Below are 17378 nucleotides of genomic sequence, written 5' to 3'. Positions count from 1 at the left end.
GTTTTAATTTTACAATCATTTATTGTATGTAATGCCTAGAGACAAGGCTCTAAGATAGAGTTATGTATGTTGTTAGTCCATTGTGATCTAGAAGAGCTAAAGGAATAAATCGGTTTGTAGGACTAAATGCGATGCCACCTTTCAAATTAGCAGATGGATTTACTTTCTTTTTTATCGAAAATGCAGCTGATAACTTTCAAACGCAGCGAGCCACGGGATCATAACATCTCATACCACAACCACGTGCTCAGCAGCGACCTTATAATAGCACCCAAGGTTGCATAGCCGCGAGCAGCTTACAACCTCCTACCACGCCTACCACCCTTTCTCCTGGTAGAGTCGGAGGGAGTAGGGGTAACATCCTCAATTCGGCCAATCCTCATGCCGGCACGTGCAAGGGCACGAAGAGCGGCCTGACCACCGGGACCAGGTTGCTTGGTACCAGTACCACCGGTAGCCCTGAGTTTGACGTGGAGAGCGGTGATCCCAACTTCCTTGCACTTGGCGGCAACATCCTGGGCAGCAAGCATAGCGGCGTAAGGCTATGGTAGAAAGTCATTCAATGCAATTGCCACCAGCCACAAATTACGTACAGAAGACTCGTCACGGTCAGCCTTAACCTTCATACCACCAGTGACACGAGAGATAGTCTCCTTGCCAGACAAGTCGGTCACGTGAACAAAAGTGTCGTTAAAGCTGTGCCATAAGGTCAAAAACAGCCATGCCTTTACTCCTGTCGTTCACATACGAAGCAAAGATGTGGGCAACGCCAAAAACGTTCTCGCCCTCAGCGACCTGAGGACCGAGAGAGACGGCGGCTTCTTGAGTGGCTCGAACCTTCTTGGGGGCCTGTTAATGAGTATCTGTCAGTAGCTGATTCCATGGACACCGCCATCACTCTACATAGACACTTGACTGACCATTTTTGATGATTTCAGTTGAGGGATAAAGAAAACCAAAAACTTGATATTTTACGGAGAAATCGCTCAAGCCAATTTGGCGAGCGGGATTTCTCGGCGATTCATTAGTGGCACCTTTCATCTTATCAATGTGCCTGAAGAGACATATCATTACATCATTAATATTTATTGACAAGTTTTTGACAAATGCAAGAAAATCAATTATAAAAATGTATTCATCTTTTGAATCGAAAGAGTGTTCTGATGTGAGTTCATTCTTATATAAATACGCTCAAATGGCTCACTACTCTTATAGAATCACAATGCACCGACTTTGCTTTTGTCATTAGCGCTCTGTATCGGTATGATAATAAGCTATCTTCCTCAGGTAAGCGCCGAGTTTTGATGTTTATGGTCTGTTTCCTCGACATAAAACATGTCATGGAATGAAAAGTGTCTAGAGCTTATTTGGCGCAAACTTCTTAGCACATTCGAATTATTCGTACCAAATCTTCAGAAGGCTTTTCCCCAGTATGTGTGGTTGCCAAAGATGAAAATGGGTGAGCTGACACCTCGAAACAGTGGTATCTTTTATTAGGAGCTACATCTTCAGCCTCCGGAATGCTTAATCTCTTGATTGTACAGTGGTCTCTGTTTGGATGTTGCAAATTTTTGGTATGTTTGATATCTTGTCAAACTTCCGACGTCTCACTGAATGACGGTCAAAAGAGTGCAGGCAGATGTTTTGAATCACTCCTCGGATTTTTCCAGGTGACATTGCAATGGGCACTCTTCTCTATAATGCGAGTGATTTATCCGAATGCAGGCTTACTGAGAAACTAATAAAACTATGTTTCAGAATGGTTTTGTACCTCGTATACTTTCCAAGACATCTTAAGTACCAAAAAGTGATCCCAATCTCATCTGAAGATTCTTCGCTAGTGGAACCAAATTACGGCGCTACAGAACATTGCGGCAATCATGATCATGGGCAAGACAAGGCAAAGATCAGTACTACCCCTGAATGGCGGTTGTCGGTAACACTGGGTGTTGTCGTCATTCTGCATCTGTAAGAATTGCACTCTGCATACTCTTGCACACGCCATGCTGACACATTTTAGTGGTCTTCTACTATTTCTTTCTCTTACTCTCTTGGTTTACCTCCCTTCAAAGACCCCACCTCATCCTCTTCTTAGTCTTCTCGCCACTTTTCTGGGTGTTTCAGCCACAATTTTGGCTGTGCTCCAATATGCTCCTCAAATCCAAAAGACTTACCAATCCAAGCTTGTCGGAGCTCTGAGTCTTGGAACTATGGCAATCCAGGTACCTGGAAGTGTTCTTTTTGTACTGAGTTTGGTGTTTCGAGCAGGGACAAATTGGACAAGCTGGCTGGCTTATGCCGTCACTGGAGTTATGCAAGGCGCTCTGTTGGCAAGTGATAAACATCTTCAACAAAAATCTCAAGCTGATATGAATATTTTTAGATAATTTGCTTGCTATGGAAGGAGCGACAGAAAGCATTAGGTATCGATGACTTTGGAAACGCACTTCATGATAGGCAAGGCACAGAAGAGTCACAACAGGGTCATCTGATCTCAAGTTGATTTGTCTCTCTTACTGACACTACATGTGCGTATATAATGTCAATTTAATGTTGTAGAATTGTGTTGTTTAATGCAGTGTAGTTAGTTTATAAACAAATTTATCGCATTGGTGCCAAACAGAAGCACGTCATTGAAAGAACTATAGGCTGCTAGCCTTCGAGAGATTAACATCACTGTAAATGTATTTCCGTCTATAGTCGACAACTATTTAAGTATGTAGAACATTCTCCATCCTTTTCCTGTTCTGGGTCAGCTTGGCTTTCTCTTTAATGGTATCTTCTTTGGTCTTTTCAGGTGACATCATGATATCATTCTTATCAACTCCAATAGCATTGTGAGAATCGCCGAGGAAGAAGCTGGAAGTGTAAAGACCAGCAGTGAGTGGGACAACACATAAACTAAGAGTAGGGACCTCAAGATACCATGCAGTGTCTAGGTATGTTTTTTGAACCAAGTCTCGATGCTCTGTGAGTGCACCAGCCTTTGTGATAGAGCCATAGATGGCATTGATTTGAGTGGCATGCAGGTGTTTGGAAAGCTGGTCAGTCCGGATAGCAGCGGGGATAGCAGATCCGATAACACCTCCGATATGGGTCCAGAGAGCAAGGAGGGCCATTGCAAGAGCCATATCGGCATGTGGGACGGAAGCTCGCGTAGCAACCTGAGATCCGACAACTGAGCAAGCACCTCCCATTGAGATCATAGCTGAGCCCATGACCAACATGGCATCACTGATGATTATGGTTATCTATCGAGCTTAGTGCCAGAGAACAACCTATGAGGTATGGCCTCTGGTTTGCAAGTACACCAAGGCTTAACCAATAATGGCCATACAGAGACCAAATACCTGGAGTTATTTGTACCTGTGAGTGAATTTTTGTACGAGTCCCGCAATAACACCAAAGAAGCACAAACCAACAGTGAGACTATAAAAACATCAGTCAGGTTACTATACAAATAGATGTGCTTATGATTACTCACATCTTGAGCCAGTATTGGTAGTCCTTATCGGACCAATCTACGATAACATAAATTCAGGAATTGTAATATGTGCTGTGGATGTATCCAGACAAGTAGTAGCTGAAATCAATGACATGGGAACAGATTAAAGATCTATTAAAAACCCGCTTGGGCATATGGAGGTGAGAAGCATATTTGATATCCCAAACACTCTGGTATTCATCAGTATAGGCATCATGTCATAGTCTGATGTCAACTTGCAAAAACAATCATCAACAAACCTCCCACAACAAACATGGTAATGATAGAGGCTGACTTTTGATCAGCAAAAACTCAGCCCTTTTTCCAAGTTTACTCACAGTTTTTCCATTTAATGGTCGGCAGTCTTGTTGATGGTGAACGGAACGAGCAACAAAGCCCCAGCAAAGCCAAGAGAATGGGGCCAGAAGCATCCATGACACGCCAGTAGTGAATTACATCTTGAAGAAGAGTTCGTTTAGGCCCTTGAACTTCACTCAGAGTGTGTCAGCGAGCGTAGGAAGGAGAAGCAAGAGAGAGCACACCGAGCTTCTTCGCTTTCTAGTCGGTCCAGAAAAGTACAAGAATACAAGACATGATGAGTATGGGCACCATGATGATAAACATGCCAAACTAGCGAAGGACAATTAGTAACCTTCTAGAGTATGGAAGGCAACAATGACCTACACTCTATCGCCAACCGTTCTCACTAGACGCATTTATGCCATCGGTGATATCACCAGAAATCCAAACAGTCAGAATAAGCGGAGAAGAATATAAGCCCTGCACAAGCCCTCTGTTCTGAAGAGATGTGATGTCAGCAATGGTGATGACAATAACTGCCACTCTTCAGCTCAAAGCTGTCGAGAATCTTTGATATGCACCTGCAGAGATACTATTATCGCGAATGGTATACAAGACCTCGCCGGCAGCAACATCGGTAACATCATTGGAGGCTGCAGCAGCAATGTAGCCCCAGGCATAGAAAACGATCGCCATCAAGAGCGCAGCGGGACGAGATGCAAAGTCAGCAAGCCTAGCCCCGAAAGGAAGAGCGACAGCAGTCATAATTGATACCACCACGCTGATTGTACCAATAACATGCTTGGAATATGAAGAGGTTGCCAATTGGAGATAAGTAGACATGGTTGACTGCTGAAGAGCATAGACAAACGCAACTAAGGCAATAGAACTTGAATATATTTGTTACCGATGAATCACACATCTTCTAATCAGATAAGATAGGAGATACACACCACTAAAGGACCCAAATGTTATAATCACGTCCGAAAACAACATCTACCATTCACAATCAGTATTTGACAAATCCAACGATCTCATTGATTTGCATAGTGCTTTAATCTTTGTAACACCAATACTTTGGGCGTTTTCAAGTGGATAGGAACTTGCATCCGGCGGCTTGAACAAATGGGACAAGTGGTCTGCTTCAGCAGCGTTGGAATCCTTCAAGGCGCCGTCACTGACAGAACGAACAGATGAGGGGCGTTAGTCAACCTCTACAGATACTGTTTGGCTGGTCACCATGCTGTATATGAGAAGGATGGTATGGTATCTGAGCGAGGTCAAGGTCTACAATTTGAGACGCTGTCTGAAAAGTCTATCAACCTTTTGTATTGTTTATCTCTTTTTTGAGCAAATCAGAAGAAAATCCGGACACTACATGGCAACGTCAACCTTTTATATTCGCTCAATACACGTGAGTATCTTGGTAAAATGAAGGCTTCTGCCATTTTTTCTTCAGACCGAATCAACACTTAGGGTATTCATTATCACGAACTGAACTGTGTTCAACTCGCGTCCAATAATGAATACCCTAATTGTTGACTGTTGGTTCATCTCTCATACCTTTTTTCCAGATACCGCTGTTGGAGTATTTGGTCCCTGACATCAAACCCTGCCTTCTTGCCGGATACGGGTGACCCTGGGCATATTTCGAGAAAGCAAGTCTGCCACAAAGCGAAGAATTTTGGATTCGGTCGTGAAATAACCCTGGAATATACGCTTGTAAACGATAGGGAGACCCGAAAGAAGCATTGGACAAGACGAAAAAGAAGTTTGATGGTGAGGTTGATTTTCGGTCGAAATTGTCTGCATTAGTGTTCAAATATCACTTTGCATTAGCCAAGAACGGTCGAGACGCATGCTTGTGTCCCAATGCCAGAGTGTATATGACAAGGGTGTGGGGCAGAAATACGACTGCGAATGCGACTGTTAACGGGAGAACGATAGTCTATGACTGTTTCTGGCCCGACACAGTTGTTTTTCCTGCTTCAACTTGAGGATAGCTGTACCAAGGATGCAAGCATCCTCAACATCGACTACCGGGACGGCCTCTACAGAGACTCAATAACCCGCCATCTCTCACCGGCTCTATGCCAAACTGTGGCTAAAGAGGTAACTCTTGAGAAATAAGACTACTGCTAGGACAATGGCTCTCTAGATTCTTGTGTTGGCCCTTAAGATATCATGGCCGAACGGAATAGTGCCAGGCCGATATCATCTATTCTTGAGGTGTAGAATGCCCTGCTTTCAGTATATGGATTGTCAGAGAATGGTTTCAATGCCTTTGCTTGGTTTCAGCTAGTCGATTCCAGCCATGTTGAAGCCCTGACACAGAGTTTTACAAACTGGAGGTCATGAAAGGTATCTGAATGGTCAGCGATTTGTTGCTTGCTCCTATCGATGCTGATGTTTCCTCGCAATCTCTCTTTTTAACGACTGAGACTCTACTCTCTCGAGAAACATAATACTTGTAAGACTTAGAAGCCAGGAAACCTTGCGCAATGGAGGCGTTTTCTATGGGAGAAAACCAAACTCAGTCGTGCAACGGGAAAACTACAGAACCTCTATTCTTTGATGAGTAATTTAGCGATATTGAACGGTCGCAGGAAGCTCACCAAAATGAACTAGTAACCGCCAGAAGATACCAGGATTCGTTATACAGGCTGGTTTAAGATGGCGATAGGCTGAGAAAATAATATCACAACGTAGATTTTGCATATAGCAAAGTATCTAAAGGGAAACTTAGCTATCTATGTTTTCAAGCAGTTCTGTTCCTTGAATCCAGGAGAGAAGCAACAGCTTTGTTCTCTTGTAAAAGTATGATAAGTATACGAAAAGAAAATGACCAGTCAAGAATGTAAAAGAATATGATTGCAAAGTTACAAAAATAAAAGGTTACGTTTCATTACAACCGTGCATATTCCTTACGTAATTTGCCACCATTACTTGTCTTTCAGTTATGCAACGTTTTATTTATTTTTCTCAAGTTATTATTTCAATCTTTGATATAAAAAAATCATTCTATCATCAGTATACGATCAATATGAATAATCACAGCTATCCCACTGTATGTTTACCGTCATATACGCCTCTTGGCAATCTTCACTTCTAGACCCATCATACATATGGACTGACCTGCAACTTGGAATACAGATGGACCAAGGCGGACAACAAATGTATCAGGCTTCTGACGGTAACTGGTATCCTATCAGCACAATGCCTAAAGGCTGGAATGGCCAGCAGCCATCGCAACCTGCTTTTGGTGGAGGTCAATAGTAAGTACTAGAATTGTCTTTGATCAATCATCTAAGGCGGTGTATTGAGATACAGTACAGTCAACAACAACCACCTATGCACTATCAAACTCAACCAGTTATCTATGAAGACCGGAGAGGGGTTGGTGCTGGTGCAGGTGCAGGCATGGGTCTTTGTGGTAAGTAGAGGTGTCCTCACGCCCCTTTTCAAATTTCTCTTCCTCCTTTCACATGTTTGCTCAACGCATGTTAGCTGATTATTGGAAATAGCTGGTCTCTGTGCTGGTCTTTTATGCTTTGACTTATGCCTGTTCTGCTAATTCCTTGCCTGCTATCAAGAAGTTGCTCCGAGGTCGAATCTGTCATCACTCGCTGCGATGGTACAATCTCACAATCGCCCTCGCATGCTTTTCAATGCGTATGAGAGTGGGAATGTTACAATCGTTGTTCTCGAGACAGTCAACCTGTTGTAAATTTAGAAATTCGTCTTGAAGCTCCAGTTATTTGGGGCATGTCATATGCAATTACATAATTCTCTACGATCAGGATTAACGGCTAGAAACGCCTGATACACCACAAATTCTTATCCCATCAATTGAGACACATCTTCTGGTGGTCGGATTGTTTGAGAAAAGGTCAACAACCTATCACACATAAGCATAATCCTAAAATCCGTCAACCAGACTTGCCTTTTGACAGCTTGAATGTACTTTCTCGATACTTCATCATTCAGCACATGCGCAATGTTGTCTTGACCAATTTTTTCTCTTGCACTTCTTTCGTGGATACCAACACTAGTCACACCGATTGGCCAGGCAGCATTTCCGATTGATAATCTCAGATAGGCATCATTGGCCTTTTGGTACGCTCTCATCTGCATATGGTGGACAATCTCGGCGAGAAGGCGAAGTACATCGGGGGCAAGGTCTCGAGAACGAAGAGAGCGGAAAAGTGGTTTTAGTGACTGAGCTGATTGTACTTGAGTGGCAGCTGCCATTTTACCCTGTGTAGTGCGCTTTATCTCTTCAGGCCGGGCATCCATCCATTCTTCCCATTCTTTGAGAACGCCCTATTGGAAATCAGTTACGTGTAGAAAAATGCGACATCCACGAATGACACACCTTCAAGGCATAATAGATCAGCGGGTAAAGCTTGTTGGGATTGTTCTTTATAAGTTTCAAATCAAGGACACCCAGATCTAAACCCTTCTTCTTCTTATCGTTAGTGTCTTTTGATTCTTCCCGAGTTCCCTCGGCAGCTTCTGACCCTTCCTTCTTGTCCCTCTCTTCCACAAGTCTGTGTGATTCCCTAGCTTTCCTCTCTACCTCTTTCTTATCCAATCCGCTTTCCATATCCTCCAAGGCCTTTTTGAAGTCATTCCTCCCTTGACCACCTGCTGGGCCTCGCTCCTCGATAAGCTCAAGGGCACGAAGACGTAAACGACGTTCTTTATCTGATTCACCAAAAAGTCGAATAGGTTGTCCCTTCATACGAAGACGACGGACACATTCTTCTGGTGAAATATTGAACCGCTCTTCGGCGGGCACTACGGGATCCTGAACATCTCTTGATGGAATTGGTGATGAAGAGTCTCCACTTTTGAGAGCGTCATGTCTTGACTCAGTCTAAGACTCATCAACATTGGTGATAACACAAGAATGAGGCAGACCTTTTTAGCCTTCTCTCTCATAGATCTCAGTCTCTCTTCTTTCTTCTTCAGTTCCTCTTCTTCTCTCCTCTTACGTTCATCCTCTTCTCGCAAACGTTCCACATCAGCTCTACGCATATACTTGCTTTGGGGTACATCAGAACCGGATGGTAATTCTAGTGCTTTTCTTTTGGCGGATATTTCTGCAAGAAGGGCGTCCATTGGAAAAATCCTCAAGAAACTCCAGATGTTTGAATAGTCAGTTTTATGCTTACGATCACTTGGCGAAGGAAAGAGTAGAATGTATCAATGGAATTTCCCATATTCCTTGACTTTGCCGTGTAGGAAGGTCGGACATGTCCGCCTGAGTGGTGCTGCCGTACCTTAATGGTGATCTGACATGTCTCATGAAGTCTTTTACATTTTAGACATTCAGTGATTTTTTTTTCTTTTCTCTTTTCATCAAGACGAGTACTTAGCATAACGAAATGGCCAAAGGTGAGTGATGGTCTTCCAGCCCTCACCCAATATTTCTCATCACCGTTATCTTCACGCTTATTTGCTCACTCAACACATACACTGTCCTCTTATTTAGTCCCTCGTTCTTTCCGACTTCTCTCAGAACTCGAGCACGGCGAAAAGGGTATTGGAGATGGATCCTGCTCATATGGCCTCAAGGACAGCGACGATATAGCAATGTACGAATGGAACGGTACTATCTTGGGACCACCCCATTCTGCCTATGAGAATAGGATATTTAGCTTGAGTATCTACTGTGGCGACAATTATCCTGGTAAGTATTTGCAGAATCTGGTTGAAGATTTTGAGCGCCATGAAACAGAAGGCGAGGTAAGCAGAGAATTGAAGCTGACCGCATATGCAGATGCTCCTCCCCTTGTCAAATTTGAGTCGAAGATCAACCTTCCATCCGTCAACCAACAAGGTCTGGTCAGTCCGCGTTCTTTATTGCAATCTGATACCACAGATTACCCGATAAACAACTTTGAATGATGAATAAAAAAAACTGTACAGGTTTTGCTAACTACGGGTCAGGTTGATTTGTCCCGAATCAATACTCTTCCCCGATGGAGCCGCAACTTCACTCTTGAGACTATCCTTGTCGAGTTGAGACGGTGAGTCTTGCAAAAGAGCAAAGCTTGCCACGACCTTTTGGCTTTTTCTCAGAATGATTTACAGCTGACATAAAGTGTATGGTAGCGAAATGGCCTCTCCCAGTAACCGTAAAGCTTCTCAGCCTCCTGAGGGTACCAATTTCCCTCCTCTTGACCTTCCTTCAATCGCTCAGCAGCGCGGTCTCTAACAGATGTGCTTGGCCGTCGTTGGACCTTTTTTTTTATTACAGAGAGAGCAACATCATGTCAGCAGCTTAGAGATTATATTCGCGACCGAGCTACAAGAAAGGGATGAAGTTCAACGTGTCCATTTTCTGCTTTTCATTGTGTCTTGTAAAATGACAATCATATCCTTGAAATTGCTTATCATATTACAGACACACAGGACAATAATGGGAAAGAGTACCTCACCAAGAGATCATCTCGACCGGCCTTTTCTACATTGTCTAGCTCATCAAAGCCAGAATACAATCAATGGATACACCAAGAATCCTTCATGCTCGAGACTTTATATGTAATTCAAAGCTTCATTCTCGCCTTTCAACATGCTTGCTGTCCTTTTGGTGTCCGGACATACAGCAAAGGATAGTATCTCCCTGAGTCCAGTGAAGCGTGCCTTGAGTGTTCCATTGTTTACAAAACAAGCTGACATCCTTTTGTTCAACATTTTCCTTCGCCATCGCATTCTTCAAGTCGACAAGTTTCAAAGCTACCACCTTTTGGTATACAACACAGCCTTTGGTTCAATCATATACACCATGGTTCGGCATGTATCGTTCATTTAAAGAACCAGCATCACTTTCAGCGTTCATCCACTGACCTTGCAGGATTTTCTTTTGTCACATACCATCCTGTTTATTGCATCGTAACCTTCTGGCATGTCTACCTTACCAGACCTTCGTCCTCCCAAGTCACCCAAGCGTTTTTTCACCTCTGCTTTCAACTTTTCTTCGTCATCTCCTCTTCCCTCTTTACCCACTTCTACCCATTTTCGCAAGTCGTCCAGAGATATCGATATACTAGGCGGTGGAGTGACAGTAGTCAAGACCCCGCAGGATGCTGTAGCAGGTATGAAGCAAGCAGCTGGACTGATGACTCCTCCTGCGAAAGCCTCGATTCTTCCGCCAGTTCCACCTATGCCTTCGCTTTCATCTCTGCCCGTCTTGCCATCTCTGGCCAAATACCACCAGCCAACAAAGTATTATCTCGGACATCAAACATCACAATCTGTCGATAAAGCGCTGTATTATTCCGCTCCAGTCCCTAAAAGCACGCCCACTATCCAAAGAAGCACATCTGCCCGAGAGGACCTACGAAGCGTTGGCGTTGAAAAATTAGCTGGTAAAGGATTGATGAAAAGCCCCAGCGCGGCTCCTCTTGTGAGCGCAAAATATACCAACCATAGTACAAGTGAACATGGGGAAGAACATGACAAGGTGGGCCCCATGCCCATGACTCCCGGTATATCAAGCAGGGGGCTTCCTTTCCCTTCACTCAGCCATGCAAGGTCGGGTTCATCTAGCAACCCAAACTTTACCAGTTATCCTCCAGTATTTGAGGATGCTCAGCCCTCTTCGTCGACATTCTACACGAGATCTCCTGCGTATTCCTCGGGGTCTTTGGGTAGTGCAAGGTCAAGTTCATCCTCTTTCCCCCCAAAATCTTTTTCTACCCAATCCAAGAGACCATCGTTCGTCTCTCATAGAGATACAATGAGACCTCTTCCAAGGTCGTCTGGAACTGATACCTCTTTCCATGCAACTCTCCTCTCTTGCTCTCGCAATTCTCTTCCTCCACTCCAATCGGGGGAACAAGAAGATATGACAATAGTCAACCTGGAATTTGCTTATTCACTCTCAGATCAACCCAAGAATGAATGCGTCTCTCTTCCTCTTGCAACGCTCAAGAAGAGTGGAGGAAAGTTGGTTGAATGGATTGAACAATGCATCAAGGCCCAAGAGGAAGAGGAAGGAGGATTCCCATATGCTGAGGCAAAAGAGGAGATGAGAGAGGAAAAAAAATTACCGGATATGACTGACGGAGAAAGCTCTGAAGATAGTGAACTAGAGGAAGATTATGACCTAAGTGCCTTGCTCAGGTAAGCCAGATATCCTATATTGTTAGTGAAAGGTTTGACCGTAAAACAGGGACGAGTATCTTCACTCCTTGTTCATCTCTGATCCCTCTCCTGCATCCCATACTATACCTCTTCCAACTTTTCCCTCTCCCTCTCACCGAGCCGCACCACTCCCTCCAGTATCTGCCCCCTCAAAGAGTCCCACGCCCCCAAAATCGTCCAAGAGGTCTGGTTATAAGCGCGCGCAGACAAGGAACCAATATACACAATTGCTCAAACAGCGTACGTTGGGATCTAGCAATGAACCTACTATGCCGGCTCTGGCCTACACTGCATTATCTTCCTCCAGCATGACTGAGCCTCTTCACATAAGGAGAAGAGGTTCTCAGCTGTCGCTTGCTCAGGCGCCGATGAAGCGCCTCGAAGGGAGACCAGGTATATTGACAGAAATGCGAGTGTTCCTCACTCGGGAAGCTGGAGCATATCACCATATCGCCCACAGGCTTCTCACGGGACGCTGGCCACCAGCAATGAGAGATCTCTGTGAACGCGTGGACGCTGAGCTAGAGTGGCTGGGTATGAAGAAACTTGTACAGGAATTGAACCCACCGTCTTTCCCAACCTCGCGCAGTCCAGACCTAGATTATGGACTCAAAATTCAAAGAACAGATTTAAGGCCTTTGGAGTATCCAACAAAGCCGGATCGGCCTGAGAAATCTAGAAGGAGGTCAGATGGCAAAACTTTAGGAGAACAAAAGGATGGTAATGGAAAGTGGAAGGAGAAAGCTAAAGAAAAGAATTTGGTTCTTCGCGGAGGCTTCTTCTAATGCAATTATAGAATTGTGATCAAAGTATATCATCAAAAAACATAGGTATAAACTGAGTAGTATTGATTCATTGAAAGAAAAAATGATATGTATTTTCTTAAAAACTCTCATCCATTTTACAGGATCAAGGAAGTAGCCCTATATTCCAATCATATAATTTTATCAAATGTTTAGATTATGAAAGTTGGCCGGCGTGGCCAAATGGTTACGGCGTCCGCTTCCTAAACCTCTAGATGTAAGCGGGAGATTGCGGGTTCGATCCCCGCCGTTGGTTCTTTTTTTCACTGCCTCGCATGCAATCATGATGGATACTTCGCATCATACAATCCAATCTGAAAAATAGATTACCATCCTTGACGTCTTTTTTTATATCAACAGTCTGTTGTGCAAATCGTCCCGAGGTTCACAAGATGAGTTTCTTAGTTTGGTGATATGAGATTATATTGGATCGATGGTTCGTAGTTGGTAGTACTGTACGGTCTATTATATCGCTTCTACAGCTTGCATGGAACCTGGATAGCTACATCAACAGCATTTAAACAACAAAGACACACATCTTGGTCTTGTACGAAACCCTTTAAGCTAGTCAAACTCATTCTTCGCAATCCGCCTCCGTAAGTCACTTCTCGTCACTCTTCCTTTGAGGTCTTTCGGTAGCACCAGCACTTCCACATATGTACAAGGAAATATACCTCGTTTTCCTTGTGGTCCTTGACTCGCCAGTCTACCTTCCCACCATTCACTGCTATCTCCTACACTGTCTAACACAATCACTACGTCTCCGGATTTGAAACCCAAGTCGTCATTAGCACTGGGCTTAAAATCATAGAGGGCAACTGCACGAGCATACCCATCATTGTCATCAAGCCCCGGTTTGGTGTGTATCTCAGCGATCGGTGACGATTTGACATTTGCATTCAAGATGTTTTTACGAGATGTAGTATTCTGGAAAGAGGACGGTGTTTGTGTATCAAATCGTCCAGATGAGTGATTTTGATAATCTTGGAATGGTCTGCCTACTGAGCTGGATCTTAATCTTCCAACAGCATCATCATCAAAAGGAGAAAACTCCTTTTTGGGCGCCGATGATATATAGGACGAGAATGGGCGAGTATTGTCTGGTGGGTTATATTTCGACCTATCAGTTTTTTGTGTAGCAAATTGAGCTTCGCCTGTTATCATATCCATCTTGGCAATTTGTGATATGCTTTCCCGAGGATTGTAATCTAGTTCGGCGGGTACAAATGCGGGGCTGGTGGGAGTCAAAGGCTTCGTGTCTTCTAGTTTGTCGGAAAAGACAGGTCTCTTTGAAAGAGGGTCGTTCCGAGTGTGTGTAGTATCTTTTGAAGAAAGACGGCTAAACGTGGCAGACAAATGGACACCGTCGGTATCCCATTGACCTAGTAGATCACTTTCTGTTGCCCTCCTGTCATTGACATTATGAAAAGGTTTAGGTGTGTTTGAAGTTGAAATCCAGTCTTTCGACAAATTCTCCTCTCTACCCGATGCTTTGTTTGGGCCCATGTACGAGAAGGGTGCAGGTACTTCACCTTCTCTTCTCAAGCCATTCGAATCGCTCCTTAATCTTCCAATGGATGCGTTTCCCGTTTCCATTCCCATTGGTCCGTTGGAGTCCCAAGTTAGGCCAGCATTATAGGCTTCACTGGTGTGCTGTGGGCCTGTGCTCGCTTTCCTCGGACTGTTTGCGCCGCTTGAAAATGGATTAAGAATGCTAGATCTTCGAGAATTCCCAGGACGAGGCGAATCTGGAGGATCGTCTCCCTTGTTACTAAATAAACTCCCAGCCCTCTTTCTTCCGCCTACTGGTATGCTACCTCCTGCACCAATTCCCTCCCCAAAAGCATACCCAGCTCCATTTCTCCCTTTGTCGGGCGTATTATAGCCCATTCCACCTCCTTCACCTTTTTCATCCTTGTCTCTCCATTGCTGCCCTCCCGGCAAGCTAGTGCACTTTTTCAGTTGATCGGTCAAGACATTGGCCCAGTTAGGAGGATCAAACGCTCCAGAGAGAATTTGCTTTGATGTTGGATTGCCACCATAAGCTAACCTGTTGGCATCCTGACGTTCGACAATGACTGATCCTTCAACAGAGACGCCTCCAAAGAGGCCTTTTGTCTTGGAATAAGAATACATGGCAGCAAGACGGCCCTTGGTATTGACAGCTCCGGATCCTTCCGCATTGCGACCCAACGGCCCGACAGCAACCTACAAAACAACATGAGAAAAAATCAGGGACGGTTTTGCCTACAGAAAGATTGCCACCGATTGTCAAAGATCCAGCCGACATGAATGACGCCACAGCCGCTCTAGACTATCGACCTAATCAGACATCACCCGCCGCCACGAATAAAACATACGTTGAGAACAATCAAAAAGTCCGTTACTCTGTAGCCATTGTCAGCAAGCATTCACCCCTAAATGCGACTGACTCTGCGCCTGCTTGCCCGCCAAAGCCCAATCCACCCAGACCAATGGCACTGGGTGGTGACCAAGCTACGTAATCCCATTTAGCTCTCCGTGCCATACCGCTTACGTTGACTCACTGCCATCTTGCAGACGAGCCACCACAACTCCCGAGCCCGCCCGGGCAGAGAACAGCAATCCAGCTTTAAAGACTGTGAATATGGCAAACCCAGTGGCACGCTCCAGGACTGTTCTTGGCACAACCTATGAATAGCAATAGAATAAGTATCTCTCCTGGACATGAAAACAAACTTTATCTAAACCGTTGTTGTTTACATCCACAAAACTCCTCACTATACGCCGCAAAAGGGCACAAGTCAGGACACGTGCAAGACCATGAATAGGATCCCATTGACGACGACATACAGATATTGGCAGCCTTTTTTGTCTCTTCTTGAAGGCGAACTAGATTCAGTGAGCAAGGCATGTCATGGCGCCTACAAAACATACCTGGTATAGGGCTATTAAATCCCATGTTGAATGTATAAATTGAAATTCTAAAATGCAAAAGAATTACAGACAATGGTCTTGCCAAAAATCACGACGTCATCACTTTCTGCCGGCTGAATTTCTTCAAGAATCATAATTATTTCAACCTGTAATGAGTTTATACAACAGATAAAACTGATATAGATGAATAACCAAGATTTTTTCGCTCTTTTAATATAATATTGTAGTGGGTAGTGTATCATAGCCAGGTTGAGAAAGCCGCCAAAACATCTATGTCGTTGCAGCAGAGGCGCTCAAGTAACCCCAACCGTATACAAGTATCAACCTCGTATTGTTGACTCTGTCGCTTGGCATTTGATCAAGTTGTGACGATTAATCGACTGTTGATATATTTCAATCTGGAATAGTTCATGATAATCTCTCTCAGCATCTATCACACTCTATCCGGCCTACAGCTTGAAACAAACACAAATGTCTGTCATCCTTTTGTATACGATTTGCCACTAAATAGCATAATCGCTCATCGCTTCTCAAGGGCATCTTCCGTGTACCAATTCAGACCAAGCATAGACGCCTCCTCCAAGGACTTGTGTTGGTAGCCAAGAACCGCTAACTACATCTTTTAATCAGCACTTGACTTTTAGTACTCGATTTTACTCACTCCTCCAGGTTCGGCCGCAAAGTGATATCCCGCCTGAATGGGAAAAGCACACCACCTGGCGATGAAGCATCTCGAGAAATGCCCATGGCTAAAGATAATCACATCAGAGTAATCCATCTCTTCTTGACAAGATGCAGCTTGAACGGCGGCAGCATGAATAGCGCGGACTCTGGAAATGACGCGATCTACACGGTCAGACATTTGAGATGGAGATTCTCCTGGTGTGGCACCAGGCGGGCAACTGCTTGAATAAGCTAGGCGTATCGAAAGAAAAAGAATCAAGACAAACCCATCGTCCCAGAGACTCCAGTTGGGTCTGTCTTGCTTGATATCTTTCGACAAGGCTCCTTCGTAAGCGCCATAGTCCCACTCGGCAACATCTGGGTCTGTCGTGAAAGCTGCTTTGGCTGGCATTTCATCTCCAAACAACTAAACAGCTTCATCAGTAGCAAACTGACAAACGAAACTGACATACAAGCTCCGCCGTACGCTGAGCACGTTGACGAGGAGAGACAAAAATATGCCGTAAATGGTTTGGATTAATCAGCTCTATAAGCAAGAATAAGCCAGTAAGACCAAAAGTATAGGAAATACGCACTTCCTGGTCCAATCATTCGAGGGGCCATCTCCTTCACCATCTTTTCCCCATTTACAGTGAGGGGGATGTCTGTGACGCCAGTCTGTACCAGGTATTCAGCTCAACTATCGCATGCAGTCCCAGTGACTAACGTGTCTCCCGTTCAGCGACCATTCCGTCTCTCCATGACGGATAAGATAGACTCTGGGCATCCGTTTTGTTGGCATGTTGAAATATTTTGTAATGATGAAAAAGCAAGATACCAGAGATTAGATTAGAAGATACAGTCATGTAAAAGTCACGTGATGACCACGTGCTGAAAGGGGTGTTTGTGGCACCAAAAAATTCCATTGTGGTCGCGGCCTCCAGTGTTTGTGTCACGCTGCCAAGGGGTCCGTGCGGAGTCTCTTTTCTTACATTTACAACTGTCAATTTATTTTGATTTTGTATTTATTATTCATTTTTTATTCAGGCATTTTAAAT

The 17378-nt window shown here is 44.3% G+C and overlaps 10 protein-coding genes and 1 non-coding gene across 11 annotated transcripts; 5 read left to right on the top strand and 6 right to left on the bottom strand.

Annotated features, from left to right (window-relative positions):
* Positions 1-296: 296 nt before the first annotated feature.
* Positions 297-923, bottom strand: L203_103192 (40S ribosomal protein S14; the record flags this gene model as incomplete). Its single annotated transcript, XM_066212597.1, has 4 exons — positions 297-542; positions 594-696; positions 749-849; positions 921-923. The coding sequence occupies 4 exons, from the start codon at positions 921-923 to the stop codon at positions 297-299; spliced, it is 453 nt and encodes a 150-aa protein (XP_066068694.1).
* A 206-nt stretch (positions 924-1129) lies between these two features.
* On the top strand, positions 1130-2503 carry L203_103191 (uncharacterized protein; the record flags this gene model as incomplete). The annotated part of the gene is made up of 8 exons (XM_066212596.1): positions 1130-1165; positions 1216-1287; positions 1386-1430; positions 1482-1574; positions 1629-1702; positions 1759-1968; positions 2021-2330; positions 2384-2503. 8 exons carry the CDS (start codon positions 1130-1132, stop codon positions 2501-2503), a joined length of 960 nt encoding a protein of 319 aa, XP_066068693.1.
* Positions 2504-2711: 208 nt separating this feature from the next.
* L203_103190 (uncharacterized protein) lies at positions 2712-3919 on the bottom strand (the record flags this gene model as incomplete). Its single annotated transcript, XM_066212595.1, has 6 exons — positions 2712-3234; positions 3351-3429; positions 3485-3521; positions 3598-3675; positions 3725-3774; positions 3823-3919. The coding sequence occupies 6 exons, from the start codon at positions 3917-3919 to the stop codon at positions 2712-2714; spliced, it is 864 nt and encodes a 287-aa protein (XP_066068692.1).
* A 379-nt stretch (positions 3920-4298) lies between these two features.
* On the bottom strand, positions 4299-4893 carry L203_103189 (uncharacterized protein; the record flags this gene model as incomplete). Its single annotated transcript, XM_066212594.1, has 5 exons — positions 4299-4320; positions 4366-4376; positions 4427-4659; positions 4738-4780; positions 4831-4893. The coding sequence occupies 5 exons, from the start codon at positions 4891-4893 to the stop codon at positions 4299-4301; spliced, it is 372 nt and encodes a 123-aa protein (XP_066068691.1).
* Positions 4894-6827: 1934 nt separating this feature from the next.
* On the top strand, positions 6828-7358 carry L203_103188 (uncharacterized protein; the record flags this gene model as incomplete). Its single annotated transcript, XM_066212593.1, has 4 exons — positions 6828-6851; positions 6938-7059; positions 7120-7217; positions 7309-7358. The coding sequence occupies 4 exons, from the start codon at positions 6828-6830 to the stop codon at positions 7356-7358; spliced, it is 294 nt and encodes a 97-aa protein (XP_066068690.1).
* A 263-nt stretch (positions 7359-7621) lies between these two features.
* On the bottom strand, positions 7622-8908 carry L203_103187 (uncharacterized protein; the record flags this gene model as incomplete). The annotated part of the gene is made up of 4 exons (XM_066212592.1): positions 7622-7682; positions 7728-8107; positions 8160-8663; positions 8708-8908. The coding sequence occupies 4 exons, from the start codon at positions 8906-8908 to the stop codon at positions 7622-7624; spliced, it is 1146 nt and encodes a 381-aa protein (XP_066068689.1).
* A 266-nt stretch (positions 8909-9174) lies between these two features.
* Positions 9175-10007, top strand: L203_103186 (uncharacterized protein; the record flags this gene model as incomplete). The annotated part of the gene is made up of 5 exons (XM_066212591.1): positions 9175-9184; positions 9282-9479; positions 9570-9634; positions 9740-9819; positions 9905-10007. The coding sequence occupies 5 exons, from the start codon at positions 9175-9177 to the stop codon at positions 10005-10007; spliced, it is 456 nt and encodes a 151-aa protein (XP_066068688.1).
* A 690-nt stretch (positions 10008-10697) lies between these two features.
* L203_103185 (uncharacterized protein) lies at positions 10698-12723 on the top strand (the record flags this gene model as incomplete). The annotated part of the gene is made up of 2 exons (XM_066212590.1): positions 10698-11917; positions 11967-12723. 2 exons carry the CDS (start codon positions 10698-10700, stop codon positions 12721-12723), a joined length of 1977 nt encoding a protein of 658 aa, XP_066068687.1.
* Positions 12724-12910: 187 nt separating this feature from the next.
* Positions 12911-12997, top strand: L203_103184. Its single transcript has one exon. It is a non-coding gene; the product is annotated as a tRNA-Arg (tRNA).
* A 308-nt stretch (positions 12998-13305) lies between these two features.
* Positions 13306-15682, bottom strand: L203_103183 (uncharacterized protein; the record flags this gene model as incomplete). The annotated part of the gene is made up of 8 exons (XM_066212589.1): positions 13306-14949; positions 14993-15055; positions 15102-15129; positions 15174-15237; positions 15288-15411; positions 15460-15500; positions 15574-15612; positions 15658-15682. The coding sequence occupies 8 exons, from the start codon at positions 15680-15682 to the stop codon at positions 13306-13308; spliced, it is 2028 nt and encodes a 675-aa protein (XP_066068686.1).
* A 495-nt stretch (positions 15683-16177) lies between these two features.
* Positions 16178-17122, bottom strand: L203_103182 (uncharacterized protein; the record flags this gene model as incomplete). Its single annotated transcript, XM_066212588.1, has 6 exons — positions 16178-16270; positions 16319-16559; positions 16608-16747; positions 16794-16867; positions 16917-16998; positions 17048-17122. The coding sequence occupies 6 exons, from the start codon at positions 17120-17122 to the stop codon at positions 16178-16180; spliced, it is 705 nt and encodes a 234-aa protein (XP_066068685.1).
* Positions 17123-17378: the final 256 nt, after the last annotated feature.

The sequence above is a fragment of the Cryptococcus depauperatus genome, chromosome 3 (assembly GCF_001720195.1).
Source record: "Cryptococcus depauperatus CBS 7841 chromosome 3, complete sequence".
Taxonomy (NCBI): domain Eukaryota; kingdom Fungi; phylum Basidiomycota; class Tremellomycetes; order Tremellales; family Cryptococcaceae; genus Cryptococcus; species Cryptococcus depauperatus.
This window is presented reverse-complemented; position numbering and strand designations above follow the sequence as displayed.